We start from the raw sequence: 17,405 nt of genomic DNA, 5'->3' as shown, positions 1-17,405 counted from the left end.
TGAGTATAAGATTTAGAAACCATTGAAGAAATGAAAACAGATGGAGTGTATGAGAGAAAGTGCTATCAGGTCTATTAAATCACCATTTTTGTTTGGATATCACCATGTCCCAAAATTTAAAATGAAGTATGGTTTAAATTTTGGACCCCTTTCTATGTGCCTCAAACAGAATATCCTACAACGTAATGAATCAAAATATCCCTTCCCTTTTTAATGAGAAAGCAGCACCTAACTTGTAGGTAATTCAGAGATTATTTGGTTTATTGATTAGGGTATTGTTGTTCACCCCTAAATTGATGAGACGACTTTGTAAATTAGAAGAAGGCTCATTTAAAAGTTTTGGCATTTTTATCATTTGTTCAACACCCAAAACCATTTGTTCACAGATTTTGCACCATTTTTGAACAATTCACGTAAGTCAATGGGTGATAACTCATGAGCTAACTGGAAAATGGGTTAAAATACTTTGTAAAGCACTAACTACTATTAAACACTGTTTTGCTACAATTTTAAGTGGAATTGTTGTATGTTAAAATGGTTTATTCCTACTAAGATCTGTTTTAATTTGGGAAGAAAATTTTTAGTTGTATCACTCCAAAATACATATGCAGAATCTAATCTTTTTGAAAATCAAATTACTTGTCTTAAAAATAACTACCATTTTAAACTGTAAGTATACACAATTCTTATTGTAGCAAAACTATCTTAATATAATGGCTCTTCTTTTAGAATAAAGACTAACATTGAGGTGTTGGTTTCAAATACTGTCTTCAAACACTTGGTTGTCTGCATTTCTTTCCAAAGGGATTTGGATTTTGTTTGATAAGGTGCACAGGTTTAATAATGATATTCTTACTGGGAAGAATAGATCATCCTGTTACATTTATGGCTTCCTATGGCATGCATTCTTTGATAATTGAAACATTTTAGGTCACCTTAAAGTACAGTAAGTTTCTTCTAGAAATAGTTAAGCAGTAATGATTTGGATATAAATGTGATACTCATTTATGAACTGGTTGAGTCTTGATTTTTTTAAGTGCTTCTCATATCTCATAAATGTCTGTTTGTGACTTATTTGACACTTTCAAAGATAATGTAGTTGAACGTGAAACAAAGTTTCTTGGAAGATTAGTTTCAGGTTTCCAATGTGTATGTCCTTCTATTTAACTAGATAGATGTTAGCTTCCAGCCTTTCTCATAATAAGTCACTTCTCTCATTAGTGGAGAAAGCTAGTCAGAGAACTTCTGTTTGGTTTTGTAACTTTACTCAAAATACTAAGTTACAGGAGATAGTTATAAAAGAAAAAAGTAGTGTAATTAATGAATGTTAGTATCATAGTAAATTTCCTACCAACTGGACACTAGCAAGGTGAAGGGAAGATTTTTTTTGAATCCTTTTAAAATATTTTAGTTTTGAGTGAAGTGCGCTTTCCTCAAAGTAGACAGTGAGTACCCTGGGAGGATCAGGAACTAAAGATTAAATAGAGCACATGTCTGTTACTATGCTGAAGGTGACACAGCTTTTTAGTCACTAACAAAACTGGGCCTCTTATCCTTTCATAGGCATATTTAGCTGTGCTAATTGCTTTTGACTTTCTCTGGTTTGCAAAGAAATAAATTCAACTTCTGTAAAGCTTGGTGTAAAAAGTAGAATAAGAGTATTTTCATCCTTTCAATATTTGCAAATTCTTTCAAAGGCTGTGTGGCTGTTCTTGATTTTTATATCATATGTACATTATGTAATTTTTCATTGACATACTTAGATTTTCATAGTGAGATTTTAAATTGAGCTGCAGTAAATGGTTGGTCCACTTTTAGAGGTATGAGTATGAAGCATATTAAACAGGCTTACCAAAATTACACTGCCAAAGATGTGAAACCATTGCCCTTGGGAAATGTTTACATTGGCGGATAAAATAAAAACCCAACTGTTCAGTAATGAAAGTTGAACAAGGGAAGAAAGATTGATATGAGTGCAAAGACTAGTACTAACAAAAAAGCAAGGATTTTTCTACTGGCAAGGAGAACCAAATGTTACACACTTTCTACTTATTTCAGTGGATTGAATTTCAAGAGAAATCTGATTTCAGAGTAAGTATCTGGGATAAAGTTCATGCTTAACTGTTTTATAGGTCTTGTTTTGTTTTGTTTTGGTCATGAAATGTCTAAATAGCTGTAATCTCAGCCATTTAAAAATGCCAGAATCGGTTGGCAAAAGAGAAAATTTTTATATGGCTTCCATCTTTGTGGAAAGTGTGTTTTAATTGACACATGTCTATAACCTTTCCAGTTCTAACATTAATGTGTATTTTTTTTTATCATAAAACATCCAATAAGTTATGCTGTAACTTTCATTTAAACACTCAGGAGGAAAGATATAAATTGCATAAAAGAAGTTTGCTTTCCTGCTGTGTGAGTTTCTTGCCGGTTATTGATAGTCATTTGTGGTGATCTTGTAGGATGTACTGTTGTTGCTGTTGGTGGGGGTGGTATGTGTATGTGTTTGTGTGTTTGTAAGGCCTAAGAACATGTTTAGGGAAAGACAGAAAGAAAATATCACACTCTGAATTATATTCATTTAGAGGCAATTAATATTTACATTTTGTTTAAAATTTCCTGGTGAGTCCCTCTTGTTTTCCAAGTTCTTGGTTCATTTTAGGATTAGAGGCTGTGTTCTCTTCCCCGGTGCTGTGGTGTAACTTTCGTTGTTCTGTGTGATAGCTCAGCAGAACCCAGCAGCTCAGCTTCCTGCCAGGCAGCAGGAGATTGAAATGAACCGACAGCAGCGCTTCTTCCGCATCCCGTTCATCCGTCCTGCTGACCAGTACAAAGACCCCCAGAGTAAGAAGAAAGGCTGGTGGTATGCCCATTTCGATGGACCCTGGATTGCCAGGCAAATGGAACTGCATCCTGACAAGCCACCCATCCTTCTTGTGGCTGGTGTGTATGATTCACATGAAAATATGTATATGTATAAACCAAAAAAGGGGTATAAGCCCTCTAAACAAAACATTTTAATATGTAACGTAAGAATTCATTACGTTTCAGAGTTGAGGGATGGAGTTTTGTAGTTCAATCACATTTCCAAGTAATTGAGGACTAACTGATTTATAATGTGAAATGGCTTAGATTAATTATGTCCTTGCAGAGTGCATAAAGAGACTTCTCTGTGTCCTCAGAACCTTTTCACTGGTGTAATTATATCCAGTGATTTGTAATGGCTTCAGGAAGTGTAGCGTTTTTATTAATCCTGATAACTTGCTTTGTCAACTGAAGTGTTTATAAATTTTGGAAGGCTCTTTGATGGGGGACAAACCCAAGTTGCTTCTGGTGAATTTATTTATTAACATTAGATTTCCTCTAATAGAAAGGTAAGTTAGAAAGTTCTCAAGTCTGAGAGAACTGATAGCTATTTCAGTAATATTCACGAGGAATGTTTCTGGGAAGAGAGATGGTAACTTTCTGATGCCTGCTGTATGCAGGTAAAGATGACATGGAGATGTGTGAGCTGAATCTTGAAGAGACCGGCCTGACTCGAAAGCGTGGAGCTGAGATTTTGCCAAGACAGTTTGAAGAAATCTGGGAACGCTGTGGAGGCATCCAGTACCTTCAGAACGCGATTGAGAGCAGACAGGCCAGGCCCACGTATGCGACAGCTATGCTACAGAATCTGTTGAAGTAGATGCTGCACGCTCCCCTGACAACTGGGAGCCCTTGCCACAGTCCTGGGTGGGGTGTGTGCCCGAAAGATGTAACCCTTTCACGATCATGTTAGAATACTTAAACAAAGTGAACAGATTTTATTAATCATTGCCTTTTTGTTAATTTGTTTTAGGTTAATTAAGATTGTGATAGTGAATTTTGGACTTAAAAATCATTTTCCTGTATGCAGCTATGAGTCTTAGGCATCTCATTATTCTAATACTTGTTACACTTGGACAGATTCTGACATTTCTCTTCTTTTGCCAACAGCCTCCTCTAAGTCCATCCTAACTATTCTTTAGGAAAAGAGATTTTTTTTTTTTTAATGTAAGGTACTTGCTTTTTAAGGATGGCACAGTACCATATAACTGGAATAATGAAACCTTAGCTTAAATTTCTGACAAGAATTAAGGCGCTTAAAATGATCAAGGCACTAATGTTTCTGCTCTTAAAAGCTATCTATTTTTCTTTACTAACTTTTTCAAAAATTAATGAAGATTCTGACTTTTTTTCCTCTCTTTTGCATTATGTCTTGGTTTTTGTGAATCTCTCCTACCTAAGTTCTAGAATTCTAGAAAAGCCTTTATGTATCAGATACCTGAGTGTTAGGTGATAAAGGAGGTATTAATGGTATCCCACCCAGATTTGTGTTTCTTCTTGTGCTTTTTATATTCCATGGACAAATCAAAGAAATTCACATTGTTTAAATGTGTAAAAATTTTGAGATATATTTTGTATCTCAAAAAGAAAAGGAAAATAGGTTTTAGGTGGCACTGTGGCATAACTGGACTAACTGAATTAAAATAGTCTCTTCATTAGAATTTTTGTATCAGAATCTTGTCCAAGATGTTTCATACAATTTAAGTTGGTGTTCTGCTTCAGACATCTTTTTTTTTTTTTTTTTTTTTTTTTTTTTTTTTTTTTAATTCCTAGTGTCTCTTTTGGGCTTTGAGATTTTGTTAACTGTAGAGCTGTTTTATAAGCTTTATAATTCAAAAGCTCTTGTATTTAGTAATTGCTTGTTTCATGTAACTGATAATTTAAAAAAGTTGTCTTTGTGTGCTGTTAGTTTTGATCAAATGTCAGCGGTTTCAAACCTAATATTTATGAGTTTCATATTAGGAGATTAGGAACAAAATTACATCAAGGAGTTATGTGGGCATAATTCTAAGGAGACTTGTTTTATTCTAGAATAAAATTAGAGAGTAAAATTATTCTCCGCACCTTTCTTTCTAATTTTTAAAGACTCTAACCTTTGAAATGAAACTTCAGTAATTTCTTTTTCCTAGAAAGAATACCTCAGTTAGGAAAAGATTTCCCAGCTGATCAAATTAGTGTCTGTGAACCACAGACACTGTTTTCAGAGCTTCTCTCATCATATGTGTCTTAGTACAAAGATATTTATTTATTATGATGCAAATGATTATTTGTGTTAAAGAAATTAAATAGTCCTGTCTGTGATATTAATTGAGAATGTGAATGTGATTGCTCCCTGGAGGCTGTACTACTGCATTGACTTCCTTGCCCTTGGGTCATTTGGTCCCTGTGATTGGAGACAAGGTGTAGTTACTGAAATAAATGGTCTATTCTCTCTCTTTCATCCCTTGCTTTCATTGTTGTTTTTATTTGTGTAAGATTGGAAAATGATAAGCTTTGTTTTCTCACCAGTAACAAGTAAAGTCTTTTAAAAATTTAATTACTAAATTGATTTTAATGACTTGTTCTCTCAGTACTGTTTCCAGAAATAGTTTTATGAATCCTCTAGATACATTAAAAGGCACTAGATGAGAAATTAATCAAAAAGGTTAAAGTCATTATAATGAGAACTTTACGTTTCAAACAATTTCTAAAGAAATCTGTCATAGCAAAACACCGTTTATAAGCCTGTAGTTTTTGATTCTAATAATTAATAAAATTATAATCTTAAGCCATTTTGTTTCTAATTATGCCACATGGCTGTCCTAGAACTTACCCATTTAAAATAGTCTCCTGAGTTATAATGTTGGCTACCAGGAGATCTGCCCTAATTCAGACACACTTGGAATAACCTACATAGAGTAGCTGTGCATACACACCCAAGTCAGTTTGGTGGAAAAACTTAGATCTCTGTTAGCCTTTTCCAGTAAATTTCCGAAATGGTGTCCTAAAGGATGTTGATGTGGCTGCCTTACCTTGTATCAGACCCATAAAGGCTTAGTGAAAACTGAAGGATTTGAAAGTAAATTAACTCATATTTTATGCAGTCATTTTAATTGAGATTTAAAATTAGAAATTTAAGCCAGGGTACTGAATATGAGAACTAATCTTATCTTAATGCTTGTTTCACTCAGTAGCAGTTCCTTCCATCCTGTATGCTTTGCAGAGGTAGACACACACAAAATACCGAATGTGAGAAGACAAAATGTTTTCACATAAAATTAAATTATAATGCAATTCTTAAATCCACTGACTTGGTTGAGATTTGTAATATGAGCTGTAGTACTCACTGAGAAATGGAAGTTTCTCTAATCTGCTTATGTTAAGAGAACACTAGGTTTTCTTAGTTGTAAAAGTGGAGAGATGGGGCCAGTGCAGTGGCATAAGGGGTAAAGCTGCTGTCTGCAGTGCCAGCATCATATATGGGCACTGGTTCGAGTCCTGGCCGCTCCACCTCTCTTCAGCTCTCTGCTATGGCCTGGAAAAGCAATAGAAGATGGCCCAAGTCCTTGGGCCCCTGCATCCACGTGGGAGACCCAGAAGAAGCTCCACTCTGGCTATCTGGGGAGTGAACTGGGGGATGGAAGACCTCTCTCTCTCTATCTCTTCCTCTGCCTCTCTGTAACTCTGTCTTTCAAATAAATAAATCTTTAAAAAAAGAAAAAGTGGGAAGATGGCAACTTCTCAGAGGATACCATGAATAAGAAATAATCTGGGAGTCCAAACAAAAAAAAAAAGCAATCCATTGCCCTTACCTTCTGCTTTCGTAGTGACTTGTTTTGGCCGTTCTATCCAGTAACACAGTGAACCCATTTGTTTTGCAAACAATAAAGGCAAGATCATCTTAAGTGGAAAATAGGCGGTGCCTGTGGCAGCTGAGACAATGGAAAGCCATTGGCAAGAATAATGAGTATTTATTAATGGTAGGAATTTATTAGATAATTTAAAAGATACTAGCATTCACATGTTATTACTGTGGTTCTCAGGGGATCCAAACATGTGGACCTGAGAGGACTTGAAACAGCTGAATAAATGTTTATTGAATGGAACAATTCCTGTGATGTTCGTGATAGATCTCGTTCCTTTTATGGAAGAGACAACATAAATCCAGAGAGGTCAAGTAATTTGGTTCTAGACTGCAGCAAAGATGTGTGGCTTTGCTTTAAGCATATGTATCAAACAAAGTCAAAACAAGCAGACATTTTTAGTAGCTGCCCGAGGATTTAGGAAAATTTACCCCTGTGCCACTCTGCATCTTCAGTAGGTGTGACAGGTTTTCTCTATTCATCATTTCCCTTAATAACAGGCATTGAGAGTTTGATTTCTCCCAGAAGATACACTGGTAAGGGGGAGGAGATGGCAGAGACTGTCTGACAATGGGAATAGGGACAAGTTGGGGGCAGCAGTTGTGACAAAGAGAAGAGCGGTGGTGGAAAGGAAAAGAAGAAAAGGGAATGAAGCCCTAGGAATCTACACCAAGATGGGAGACACTGGTAAGTTTTTAGGCTACGCAGCACACTCCTAGATCTTTGCTAAGTTTTAGAATGAATTGTATGTAACATAAGAGCAAATCTGTGGTCATTAAAGCTAGCATCAAGGTGCTGGCATTATGGTGCAGTAGGTTAAGCCACCACTTGCCATGCTATCATTCCATATTGGAGTGCTGGTTTGAGTCCTGACCCCTCCACTTCTGATCCAGTTCCTTGCTAATGTAATTGGAAAGGCAGCAGATGATGGCCCAAGTGCTTGGGCCCCTGGCACCCAGTTGAGAGATGCAGATGGGAGTTCCTGGCTCCTGGCTTTGGCCTGCCCCAGCTCTGGCTATTGTGGCCATTTGGGGAGTGAACCAGCAGACACAATCAATCACTCTTTCTCTCTCTCTCCTCCCCCCACATCTCCCCTCCTCCCTAATTGCCTCTCCTCCATGTTCTGCCTTTCAAATACATCTTTTAAAAAAAAACCAACATCAGGATCAACGTGGTTGGTAAATGTAAATGCGTAATATTCGGGGGTGGCACTGCCATAGAAGCCTCATGGAAAAGTAAAGTGTTGATCCTTTCCCAGCCAGAGCCTTCTTACAGCAAGACCACACCTATGACTACAGTTAAATTGGATTCAAATCAATATATTCCTCCATCACTTAACCTAGTATGTGGGTACTTCAGAAATTTCATGGAAAACTGAATTGAAAGGTAAACTTATTTTGTTAGAAAAACCTTAAATTCTTGCATAGCTTTTCATGACGTGCATGTTCCATGAACTTTTTTTATATTTATGTAAAGGGAACAAATTTCATATATTTCATATATACAGTTTACCATAATGCTTTTGAAGACCCCATATATATGAAGTAAGTTTGGTTGTCTCAGAAATTCTTAAGGAGATAATCAGGAAAATTAATGCACATTCAAAAGGAGGATATTCTAATTTGGATCCATGTAGATTTCACCTTCAGACTTCAATGTTTATTAATTGGCCATTTTATTTTCAATTGTGAAAAGTCATCTGTAGTTGTAGTTAGTTTTATGCCCTCATTTCTTGAAAAGTGTATATCTAATACTGTCCTAAAATATTGATGTACTAGAAATACAAATAATAAATGCTTTAAGTGTGGAACTCCATTTTGCATGGTGAGCTGTTAATATAGTTATGGGGTGCCATAAGCAAAGTTGCCAATGTATCAGATGGACAAAGTTGGAGTAGTCTGTGTAGCTGTAAGAAGAGGCAAGGATCTATAGGGGATTGAAACTTCCTGAAGGTTCCAAACTCCTGTGTGACTTCATCTAGAAACAGGCAAGACTGTGTATGTGTCATTACTTCCCATTTTGTTTAGATAAGAGCAAATGAACTGCCTTTGCCCAGGCCCTCCCTTGTCTGTGAAAAGACAAAGGGTCTGGGGATGCAAAGAGTCCTCCCTAAGGCTTCGGATACAGGTGGTCTGGAGAGCCTCCTTCCTGTCCCATGCTGGAACCTACGATGATTCTGGTGGGTATTCTGGGAGTGGGGGGAGACCCTGGCCAGCTTCCTCACCAGCTCTTGTCTTGCTGATGGAAAAGTCCAATCCAAAAGATGGATGTTGCAATGAGTGAGATGCCTTTGCAGAATATAGAGTATGCACTTCTCTTTCCCCATCAAGAATGATATTTCCTACATTAGAGCACAGCTGAAATATAGGGAGTGGGAGGCCCACTTTGGGGGAGTGGTAATGGTAGGCATTTTCTTTCTTGGTGGGATTTTTTCATATGCTTTTGCTCAGCTTGTAATGCTTCTAATAATTTAGTTTGCTTCTGGCAAATTCCAGGGGAAATGACACCATCCTTTGCTCTGTGAATTGGAATGTGTCACCCTGAAACCCATATTATAGTTAATCACTTTTGGGGAGGTTTGGGGTAGAATGGGGTAGAAAAGAACAGATGTGCATTTTTTTTTTTTTTTGACAGGCAGAGTGGACAGAGAGAGAGACAGAGAGAAAGGTCTTCCTTTGCCGTTGGTTTACCCTCCAATGGCCACCGCGGCCGGCGTGCTGTGGCCGGCGCACCGCGCTGATCCGATGGCAGGAGCCAGGTACTTCTCCTGGTCTCCCATGGGGTGCAGGGCCCAAGCACTTGGGCCATCCTCCACTGTACTCCCTGGCCACAGCAGAGAGCTGGCCTGGAAGAGGGCAACTGGGACAGAATCCGGCGCCCTGACCGGGACTAGAACCCAGTGTGCCGGAGCCGCAAGGCGGAGGATTAGCCTAGTGAGCCGCGGCGCCGGCCCAGATGTACATTTTTAAGGACTGTACTCCTTCCCTTCCCTGAAGATCATCTCCATTATTAGAAAATATGATGTTATTTTGACTTTTGAAGCTTGTTTTAAATGTTGCTATCATTGTATGCTGTTGTCTTTTGACAGCATTAAAATCTTCATGCTTAAAATCATTCATTGAATCCATAAAGAAGGTCCAAAACTAGTAAAACTTACCTATTTCATTATAAGTATATGAATATAGTGCTTATCATTTTACTGAAATTCAGATTTTACAGCAAATATATTTGATAGCAGGACATGTGGAAAAGAATCAGAGGGATTCATTTTTCATTAAATAGCACATTAAAAACTGACTGAATTGGATTATGTTGATACCAATATAGGAACACGCACACCAAAGTTAGTGTGAGAAAGCATTTAATGAGGTTATAAGGAGACACTGTTCATCTGAGGTGGAAAACAAAACTTGGTTGTGTCACCCAGTACCACCTCAAACTTTCTCCCTCTGCCCCCTAGTATAGTGTCTGCCTCTAAAATAGCTTTGTATAGTAACAAAAGATTTTCCATGGTATATATGTGTTTCTGAACTTTAATTCCTAATTTGTTTAAAGAACAATTAAATTATTGGCAACCTGCCAACCTACTGTACTAAGCATTAGTTGCATATATACAACTAGTATGTCTAAAACAACTGAAGGATGAGTACAGTGTGTGTGGGAGTGTGTGTGTAAACACACATATACCTACTTTTTTATCGGCATAGTAGTATGGATCATATGTATACTTACCACAGTGCTTATATACTATAATTCATTCATTTAGAGAGACTTGTGTCTCCTTGTGTAAGTAGTAATCTTTTATAGCATATTCTAACATATATAGAGTTTGCTTCCTGACACATTGTTCAGTCTCCCAAGCAGTAAGTTGCGCTTGTTGCAAATGATCTAAGAGTACTATGTTAAGGATACCTCAAGCAAATCTATTTGCTATCACTTCAACTATTATTCCAAGAATAGTCAAAATATATTTCACTGGTTCTACTTTGAATTTTGATGGCTGTTTTCTTCAGAACTTATTAAAAGTACATGACTCTTCTGTGCTTGAAATATGGTGTGTTCTGGTCTTTAATGTTGACAACATGCCTAGATTCTGATGAGCAATGAATATGTCTGCCTCTGTTTTCAAAATGTTGACAGAATGGTTATAGTTTTCTTTGAGAAAGCAAATGATCTCTCTTGAGATGGCCTGAATGATAATATCTGTGGTTTCAGTTCTTAATTTCTTTCCCATTCTGGTTGATTAAATTCTTCATTTTCTACAGTAGGTAATTCAGAATTTCTTTTCCTGGTTACCTGGAAGACAAATAAAATTAAGACATTCTACCCAAGGTCAAATCAGTGGTTCACCCTGTTATTACCCTTGAGGTTATGCTTGCCATTTGAAGTATCTTCAAAAAATGGGACACGTCCTCCAAATATGCTTAACTTTATAACCTTCTAGGATTGTGTCCCATCTGTTCTTAAACTTATTTAGATTCTCAGGTGAAATCATCTCTTGGAACAGAAGTGGCAGACAGTCTGTAAATGGAAGCCACTGTATTCCCTTTCAGCCACAGCGGACATCATCAGTTTATTACTGACCCTTCTTCATGGAAATGAAATGTGTCTTCTGGATCTCTGTCAGCAGCAATCCATGTACCCTTGAATAATCAGCATTGATACTTACTTCCTGCCTTGAGATAAGATGTAGTTCTCCAAGTTTACTTCCCACTGTAAAGTTATGACTTCCTTTTATTCACCATAAAACTTGTTTTTTTAAAAGTTATTTAAAATGTCTATTGATTAACATCCAATAATTTACATTTTATGGGGTATAGTACAATATTTTAACATATAGACACAGCATGAACCAGTCAGACTAAGCAACTAGCCTAATTTCCTTATTTTAGTGTTTGGAGTCTATAAGCTCCTCTAACCCAATGCTGAGTTCAGTATTGTGAACTAAAGTCCCACTGTGCTATGAAACACTAGAACTTGCTACTTTTGTGTTTTGGTACCATTATCCAACCATCCTTTATCCCCTGTTCCACTGCAAAACTTCTTCATTTGAAATGTGGTCCTTAGCTCTACTTAGTACATCAGAAATTAGTTGGTATATGCTTCATCCTGGATGTTTTGTCAATATTCATATCCTCTGTCCTATTGTCATTTTATGTCTCTAATCTGAACTTTTTCTGATTATCCAGTTTTCATGGCTTCAAAAATTAAAATGGTATACATTATTCTCACTGTGCACTTGGATTCATAAAATTGTGACGTTTAATGTGACTTCCTTAGTGTTCTATTTGATTGTATATTCACTGTGACAACTTTCTCAAGTGCAAGCTTCCAAGTGTTTTCATCTAGCACTGCAGATATTAAGTAGAGTGAGAGTGGCTGATTATCACCTATTGTTAGGATCAAAGAGTAAGTATAATTTTTTGAAAACAGGTATTTTAGGCTACGAATTACCTAAGGATTTTCTCTTAAGGTTAAAAAATCTCTATGGAGACTATAGACTTGCTGTAGATAAGTTATTTTCTTTTCTAGAATAAAAGTATTTTAGTAAAGTTAACTGATAAGATGGTAAGAGTATTTTGTAAAAGAGACATTATGGACACTGGAAAGAACATTTATCTAAGGTGGAAATTTTAGGAATTTTTGCAGTTACTCATTGTTCACAAATCATGCTGCTTATATTTCATTTGACATAATTTTGCCTTAGCTGATAATTATTTTAAATAAAGGAAGTTTTAAAAATTTTTTCGATGCCAGGCTTTGAATATTAAATATATTTCTCTTACCACTTTATCTATGCATTTCACGTAACTGAAGCCTGCTGTTTCCATCCTTGCACCAAGACATCTCCTTACCACCGATACCACCCCTCCACCTGAAAGCACTGAAGTTAAAACACTTGACAAATAAAGGGAAAGTATTTTAGTTACTGCTATTTAAAACAAGAGTCAGATATAGAACTGTTTCTAACTTCCTTAAAAATTCAATTTCAGTGATTAAAAACCAGCGTATCAAAGAAAGTGTGACTTTTACCTTGTTATTTTGCTGATGTTGGAACTTTTTAACTCTAGTTTCATAGGCTTCATTTTTAGAGTGAACTGGAAATCTACAAAAGAAGACAAAAACATGACATCCTGTTTCCTGGGCATCTCAGTGTTAACAACTACAGCTCTTTACTGCTTTATTGTTAAAATTGTAGCAAGTGAAAATGGATAGCGCATTTTTGCAGGTGTCTTTTGTTAGCATTGGAGCAAGGATGCTGTTTGTATCCTCACCAGATGTTGCCATTCAGCTGGCTTTCTGGTGGGCAGTGCTCTCAGAAGCATTGAAAGAAGCTCATGAGAAAGATGAGGGCTAAGTTTGTCTTGCAAAAAAGGGAATTATTTTAAGTCAACTTCTGAGTTGGGGTCACTGACAATTCTGTAATAGCACATTTACATAAAATTAAAAATTCTGGTGTATTTTTAAATTTGATGTATATAATTCCAGACTTCTTATGTACCAAAGAAGTACATACTTTCTGTTGGTAGTATATACACATTTTGCACTCTGTTTTTCCTCTTCAGATCCTAAAACAGGTATAACATTTAGGGCATACCTTGTTAAATACACACCAGTATCACTAAAGTGCGTTATTTCTCTCAGCACTCTGGGCCTTATAATTTCAGGGGAAGGAAAGGGAAAGAAACCTATCCCAGTCCCAGTGCTCGATGGGAAGAAGGCAGAGGAGAAGGGAGCCAGGTGTAATTTAAGGATCTTGAGTAACAAGTTTCTGGTTCTCCCTCCCACCATCTAATACAGAATTTTGGTTTCCACTTGCTTTGACTGGGAGACACGGAGGCTCTGGCAACATCAAGAAACTGGCAGATGGCTGGGATTGGATCTAAGAGATCACAGGTGAAAGGAATGTGGGCCTAGAAACTTTCCAAAGAGCCTGCCTGGTGAGACTAGGAAAGCCACATCTCACTGTTCCAAGAGAACTGAGTTTCCTAAAGTGGTTACTCAAATTATGAATCAGATGATGTTTTAAAGCGGCATAGGACTAAAGTAAACTCCAACCCTTCCTCCCCTGTCTTCCTACTATCCAATGGAGGAAGGGCTCAACAGGGACTACCAACAGCTGCTATGGTTTCCCATGATTGGATTCCCCTACTCCTGGAGACATTTAATCCCCAGAGACGTGATTCGATTAGGGTGCTGAGGAGGTGGGCCTGGTGGAAGGTGCTTGTTAGGTAGCTCTCATAAAAGGTTGATTCTGTGAGTCTGAGTCAGGCCTTTCTGTTGGCTCACTCTGCTTCCTGGCTTGTCATGCGATCCTTCCTCCATGAGTCTCCCACCACTGACATCTTCCGGATTTCAGACGGCTGAATCAGTGCTGTCCATCTGATCTTGGACTCAACCTCCAAAACCATGAGCCAAAACAAACTTCCTTCCTTCCGAAGTAGCTTGTCTTAGGTATTTCTTTTTAGTGGGGAAATGTTAGTACGACAGCTATCTAGAGGGAGAAAAAACGAACCTCTTTTTTACTTTCACAACTACCACCTGTGATCTTGCTCGGGTTGTAACATGCATTTCTGTATTAACAAAAACTCTTCTTGAATATCACTTTGTGTCATTTACTGAATGTGGCCCCTGTATTTGGAAACAGTTTTCATTATTATTAGTAATGTCGCAGAACACTGTTGGCCTATTGAAAGACTAAAGTGAAAGCTTTTAGACCTGAAGTGGAAAAGTCGTATATAATTTACTGTTACATTTAGATTTGCGTTTTCTGTGTATTTATAATTGTGATTAATAAAAGTCAAACTCATTAAACCAGAAAAAGGATCTTCGGAAATGAAACTTTTTTTCTTTGGAGACATTTGCCAAGTTCTTGGTACCACAGACTATGTATACAAAATTTAAAATTGAGGGAACTGAAAAATGTATGTCATGTAGTCATAAATATTGAATGGAGGAAAAGAGTAGAAGGAAAAATAAAGGTGAAAGTGTAGTGAGTGACAATGACTTTGCAGCAGAATGATAAATAGCTGAGTCAATTGGAATTGCTCTTTGTGTGTCAGTGGCCTCATCGTCTCAGTAAGGCACTTGCTCTCAATATCATTTTCCTGTCTTCACTTTCAGGTAGAATAACAAAAATGCAGCAGTGTGCAGTTCTTCATACAGTGCTGTCGCCAGGCAGGGAATCTGTTTTTCCTCACAGGACTGTCTTTGTTGATACAAACAGCCCCTGTGATGCTAGTAGCTGGCTAGTTTACATGAAGGGGCATTTAATCTATTCCTTACCTAAACCCCTGAATTCATTTCTGCTATCCACGTTACATAGATGAGAAATTTGAAGCTTAAAGGGTGTGTGTGTGTGTGTGTGTGTATGTGTGTGTATCGGGGTGTGGCTCAGTGTCACACTTAGAACTGGAACTCTTACCCTGCACTTGGGTCTAACTTTAAAGCCTCTTATATTTTAACCAGTGTGATTTATGGCTGATCAAGTTTTAATTTGTCAGGTGATCCACATCTGAGTAAATGTCAGAGTCATGTAAGTGGTGACATCTTGTGAGGAACTGGAAGGACTGATGGGAGGGAGGGCAGCAGGTCACAGGATTCCTGCAGGGACCCATGACACAATATGGTGAGAGTCTGGGACAGCTCATGGGGCAACAGGTGTTTGTCCTCAAGATGCAGCCATCAGGACAAAACATGATTGAAAAGGGGAGTTGGGAAGGGTAGAATTGGGGCAGTATGGGCATTTCTTCTCCTTGAGAAGTGAAGTATCTTCCTCATTTTCATTCTCTCTCCCTTCCTGTCTACCACCTAGCAACTCACATGGTACTCAAAAATATCCTAGTCTAGGAAGCTTCAACATTGTTGTGTTTTGGAATACCTCAAGTGCAGATTTGTCCCCCTACCCCGTCCCCCGATGGGCACAGGAGAGTGGAGTAGAGCAGCACATGCCTCGGTGGGTGCTGTCCACTCCCACATCACCTGATGCCTTGCTTTATTGACCTCACTTGGGACAACCTAGAGCTAAAGTGATTTTGCTTACTCGAGGAAGAGACATACCTAAAATACAAATTGCACATCTGAAACAGCTGGCAGAGCTGATTAAACTACCACAGGACACATTACTGTTCCTAAGAGCCGCATGCAACCCCTCTTCTCCTTAACCACCTTCTTTTCCCAACCTTGCTCACTGGCTTTTTCTCCCATCACTATGTTCTCTGAAATCATACAAGTGACACATGAGCATATGATTAAAAGAAGTGTTCCCCATTCTCTTCCTTTCTGTTAACTGGAATGATAGGCACATGTACCTATCATTCCACCTTTTGGCTCTGCATTTATTACATATTGGATTGGACAATACAAAGTCACCAATATTTGATTTGTGACAGATAAAATAGCAATACCATATGGTTGAATTTAACATACTTATAAGTATTTGATTTTGTTATCAATTTATTACATACACAGGGTCTGTTATTGCAATAGGCTTTCTAACCTAATATGCCTTGATTTCCTGTGATCACTCCAGTACAAATATATCATTGCTTTCAGCTGCTGTGTTCATGCGGTGCACTGCACAACACTCTAGCTTATCTCCCTCTCAGTGGGCTGTACGATTGTATCACAGTTCAAAGCAAGGATGCTGTGATCATATTTTCGTGTGTATCCTGGTGCACAAGTACAGCTATTTTTGCAGGAATGATTGTCTAACAATAGAGCACTTTAATCAAAAAGTTTATACTGACAAATTTCTCTTGAAAAAGGGCTTTTTCAATGTATACATTCATCAGCGGTGTTTGAGAGAATTAATTTAGCTCCATGTCATTCACACTGGCTATTATCAACCTTTGGCCAAAATCATGAACAACAAGTGATATCTCATTTTTGGATTTCCCTGATTACAGTGAGATTGAGCATCTTCAACATTTTATTGGTCATTTGGCTTTCTTCTATGAATTGCACCTCTGCATTCTTTACTAATTTTAAATAGAATGTCTTATTGATATGTAGGAGTTCTTAATATCGTGTATGTTCATTTTTCATCATTATAGATATTTTTCTTCCACATCATTGTGTAGCTGTAAATTTTATGGAAGTCCTTTTCTTGATACCCTCTGGGTTTAGGGTTGCCTTTATGAGTTCCAAGGTTACAGAAATATTTTTAAAATTATTTTTCTCCTACTTTAATAGTTCTGACTTTAGATTTGGGTCTTTGATGTAGAATTGATTTTCTGTGGTAAGGAGCTAATTTAATTTTCTAAATGAAAGGCTGATTGTACTGTAATAATCAACTACTTCATATTTTCCCTATTGATTTGAAATGCCTGTTAATATAAATTCCCTAATACATAAAGTCTTGTGTGAAGGTTATTCTTATTTATCTGTTTATGCCTATCTTAATGTTCTAAATATTATTTTTCGTATGTTTTGCTCTCTGGAACAGCAACTCCACTATCATTATGCTTCAGAATTTCTATTGTACATATTCATTTCCAGAGGAACTTTAGAATGTCAGGTTCCATATGGAATCCTATTGTAGTTTTAGTTGTGAGAACACCGACAGCAGCAGCACCCTTACTACTCAGCCCCCTACCCTGAGTAGACATTCTGTGCTTTATGCTTGTTATAAAAATTTTATAAACATCAGATATCCCTTGCAGTAGCTCAACAGATGAGCTTTCTCAGTCTCATTATTCA

At 37.4% G+C, this 17,405-nt stretch overlaps 2 protein-coding genes across 13 annotated transcripts in view; one reads left to right on the top strand and one right to left on the bottom strand.

The window, feature by feature from the left end:
• The window catches only part of MYO6 (myosin VI), a 173,917-nt gene extending 168,615 nt beyond the window's left edge, over positions 1-5,302 (top strand). For 5 of the 8 annotated variants that reach the window (XM_002714538.5, XM_008263126.4, XM_008263124.4 and 2 more), the window contains 3 exons: positions 387-413; positions 2,722-2,940; positions 3,483-5,302. In XM_002714538.5, the coding sequence (XP_002714584.3) occupies positions 387-413; positions 2,722-2,940; positions 3,483-3,682 (446 nt within the window). In that variant the 3' untranslated portion in view covers positions 3,683-5,302. The remainder of the gene's footprint in view (positions 1-386; positions 414-2,721; positions 2,941-3,482) is intronic. The other 3 variants (XM_008263127.4, XM_070073859.1, XM_008263125.4) reach the window with 1 other exon arrangement.
• A 5,206-nt stretch (positions 5,303-10,508) lies between these two features.
• IMPG1 (interphotoreceptor matrix proteoglycan 1) overlaps positions 10,509-17,405 on the bottom strand; it is a 135,783-nt gene continuing 128,886 nt past the window's right edge. For all 5 annotated transcript variants that reach the window (XM_070073862.1, XM_070073863.1, XM_070073860.1 and 2 more), the window contains 2 exons: positions 12,738-12,810; positions 10,509-11,000 (listed from right to left, as the gene is read on the bottom strand). In XM_070073862.1, the coding sequence (XP_069929963.1) occupies positions 10,923-11,000; positions 12,738-12,810 (151 nt within the window). In that variant the 3' untranslated portion in view covers positions 10,509-10,922. The remainder of the gene's footprint in view (positions 11,001-12,737; positions 12,811-17,405) is intronic.

Source organism: Oryctolagus cuniculus, chromosome 5, assembly GCF_964237555.1.
Source record: "Oryctolagus cuniculus chromosome 5, mOryCun1.1, whole genome shotgun sequence".
NCBI lineage: Eukaryota > Metazoa > Chordata > Mammalia > Lagomorpha > Leporidae > Oryctolagus > Oryctolagus cuniculus.
The sequence above is the reverse complement of the archived record's forward strand: the minus strand, read 5'-3'. Positions and strand labels throughout refer to the sequence as shown.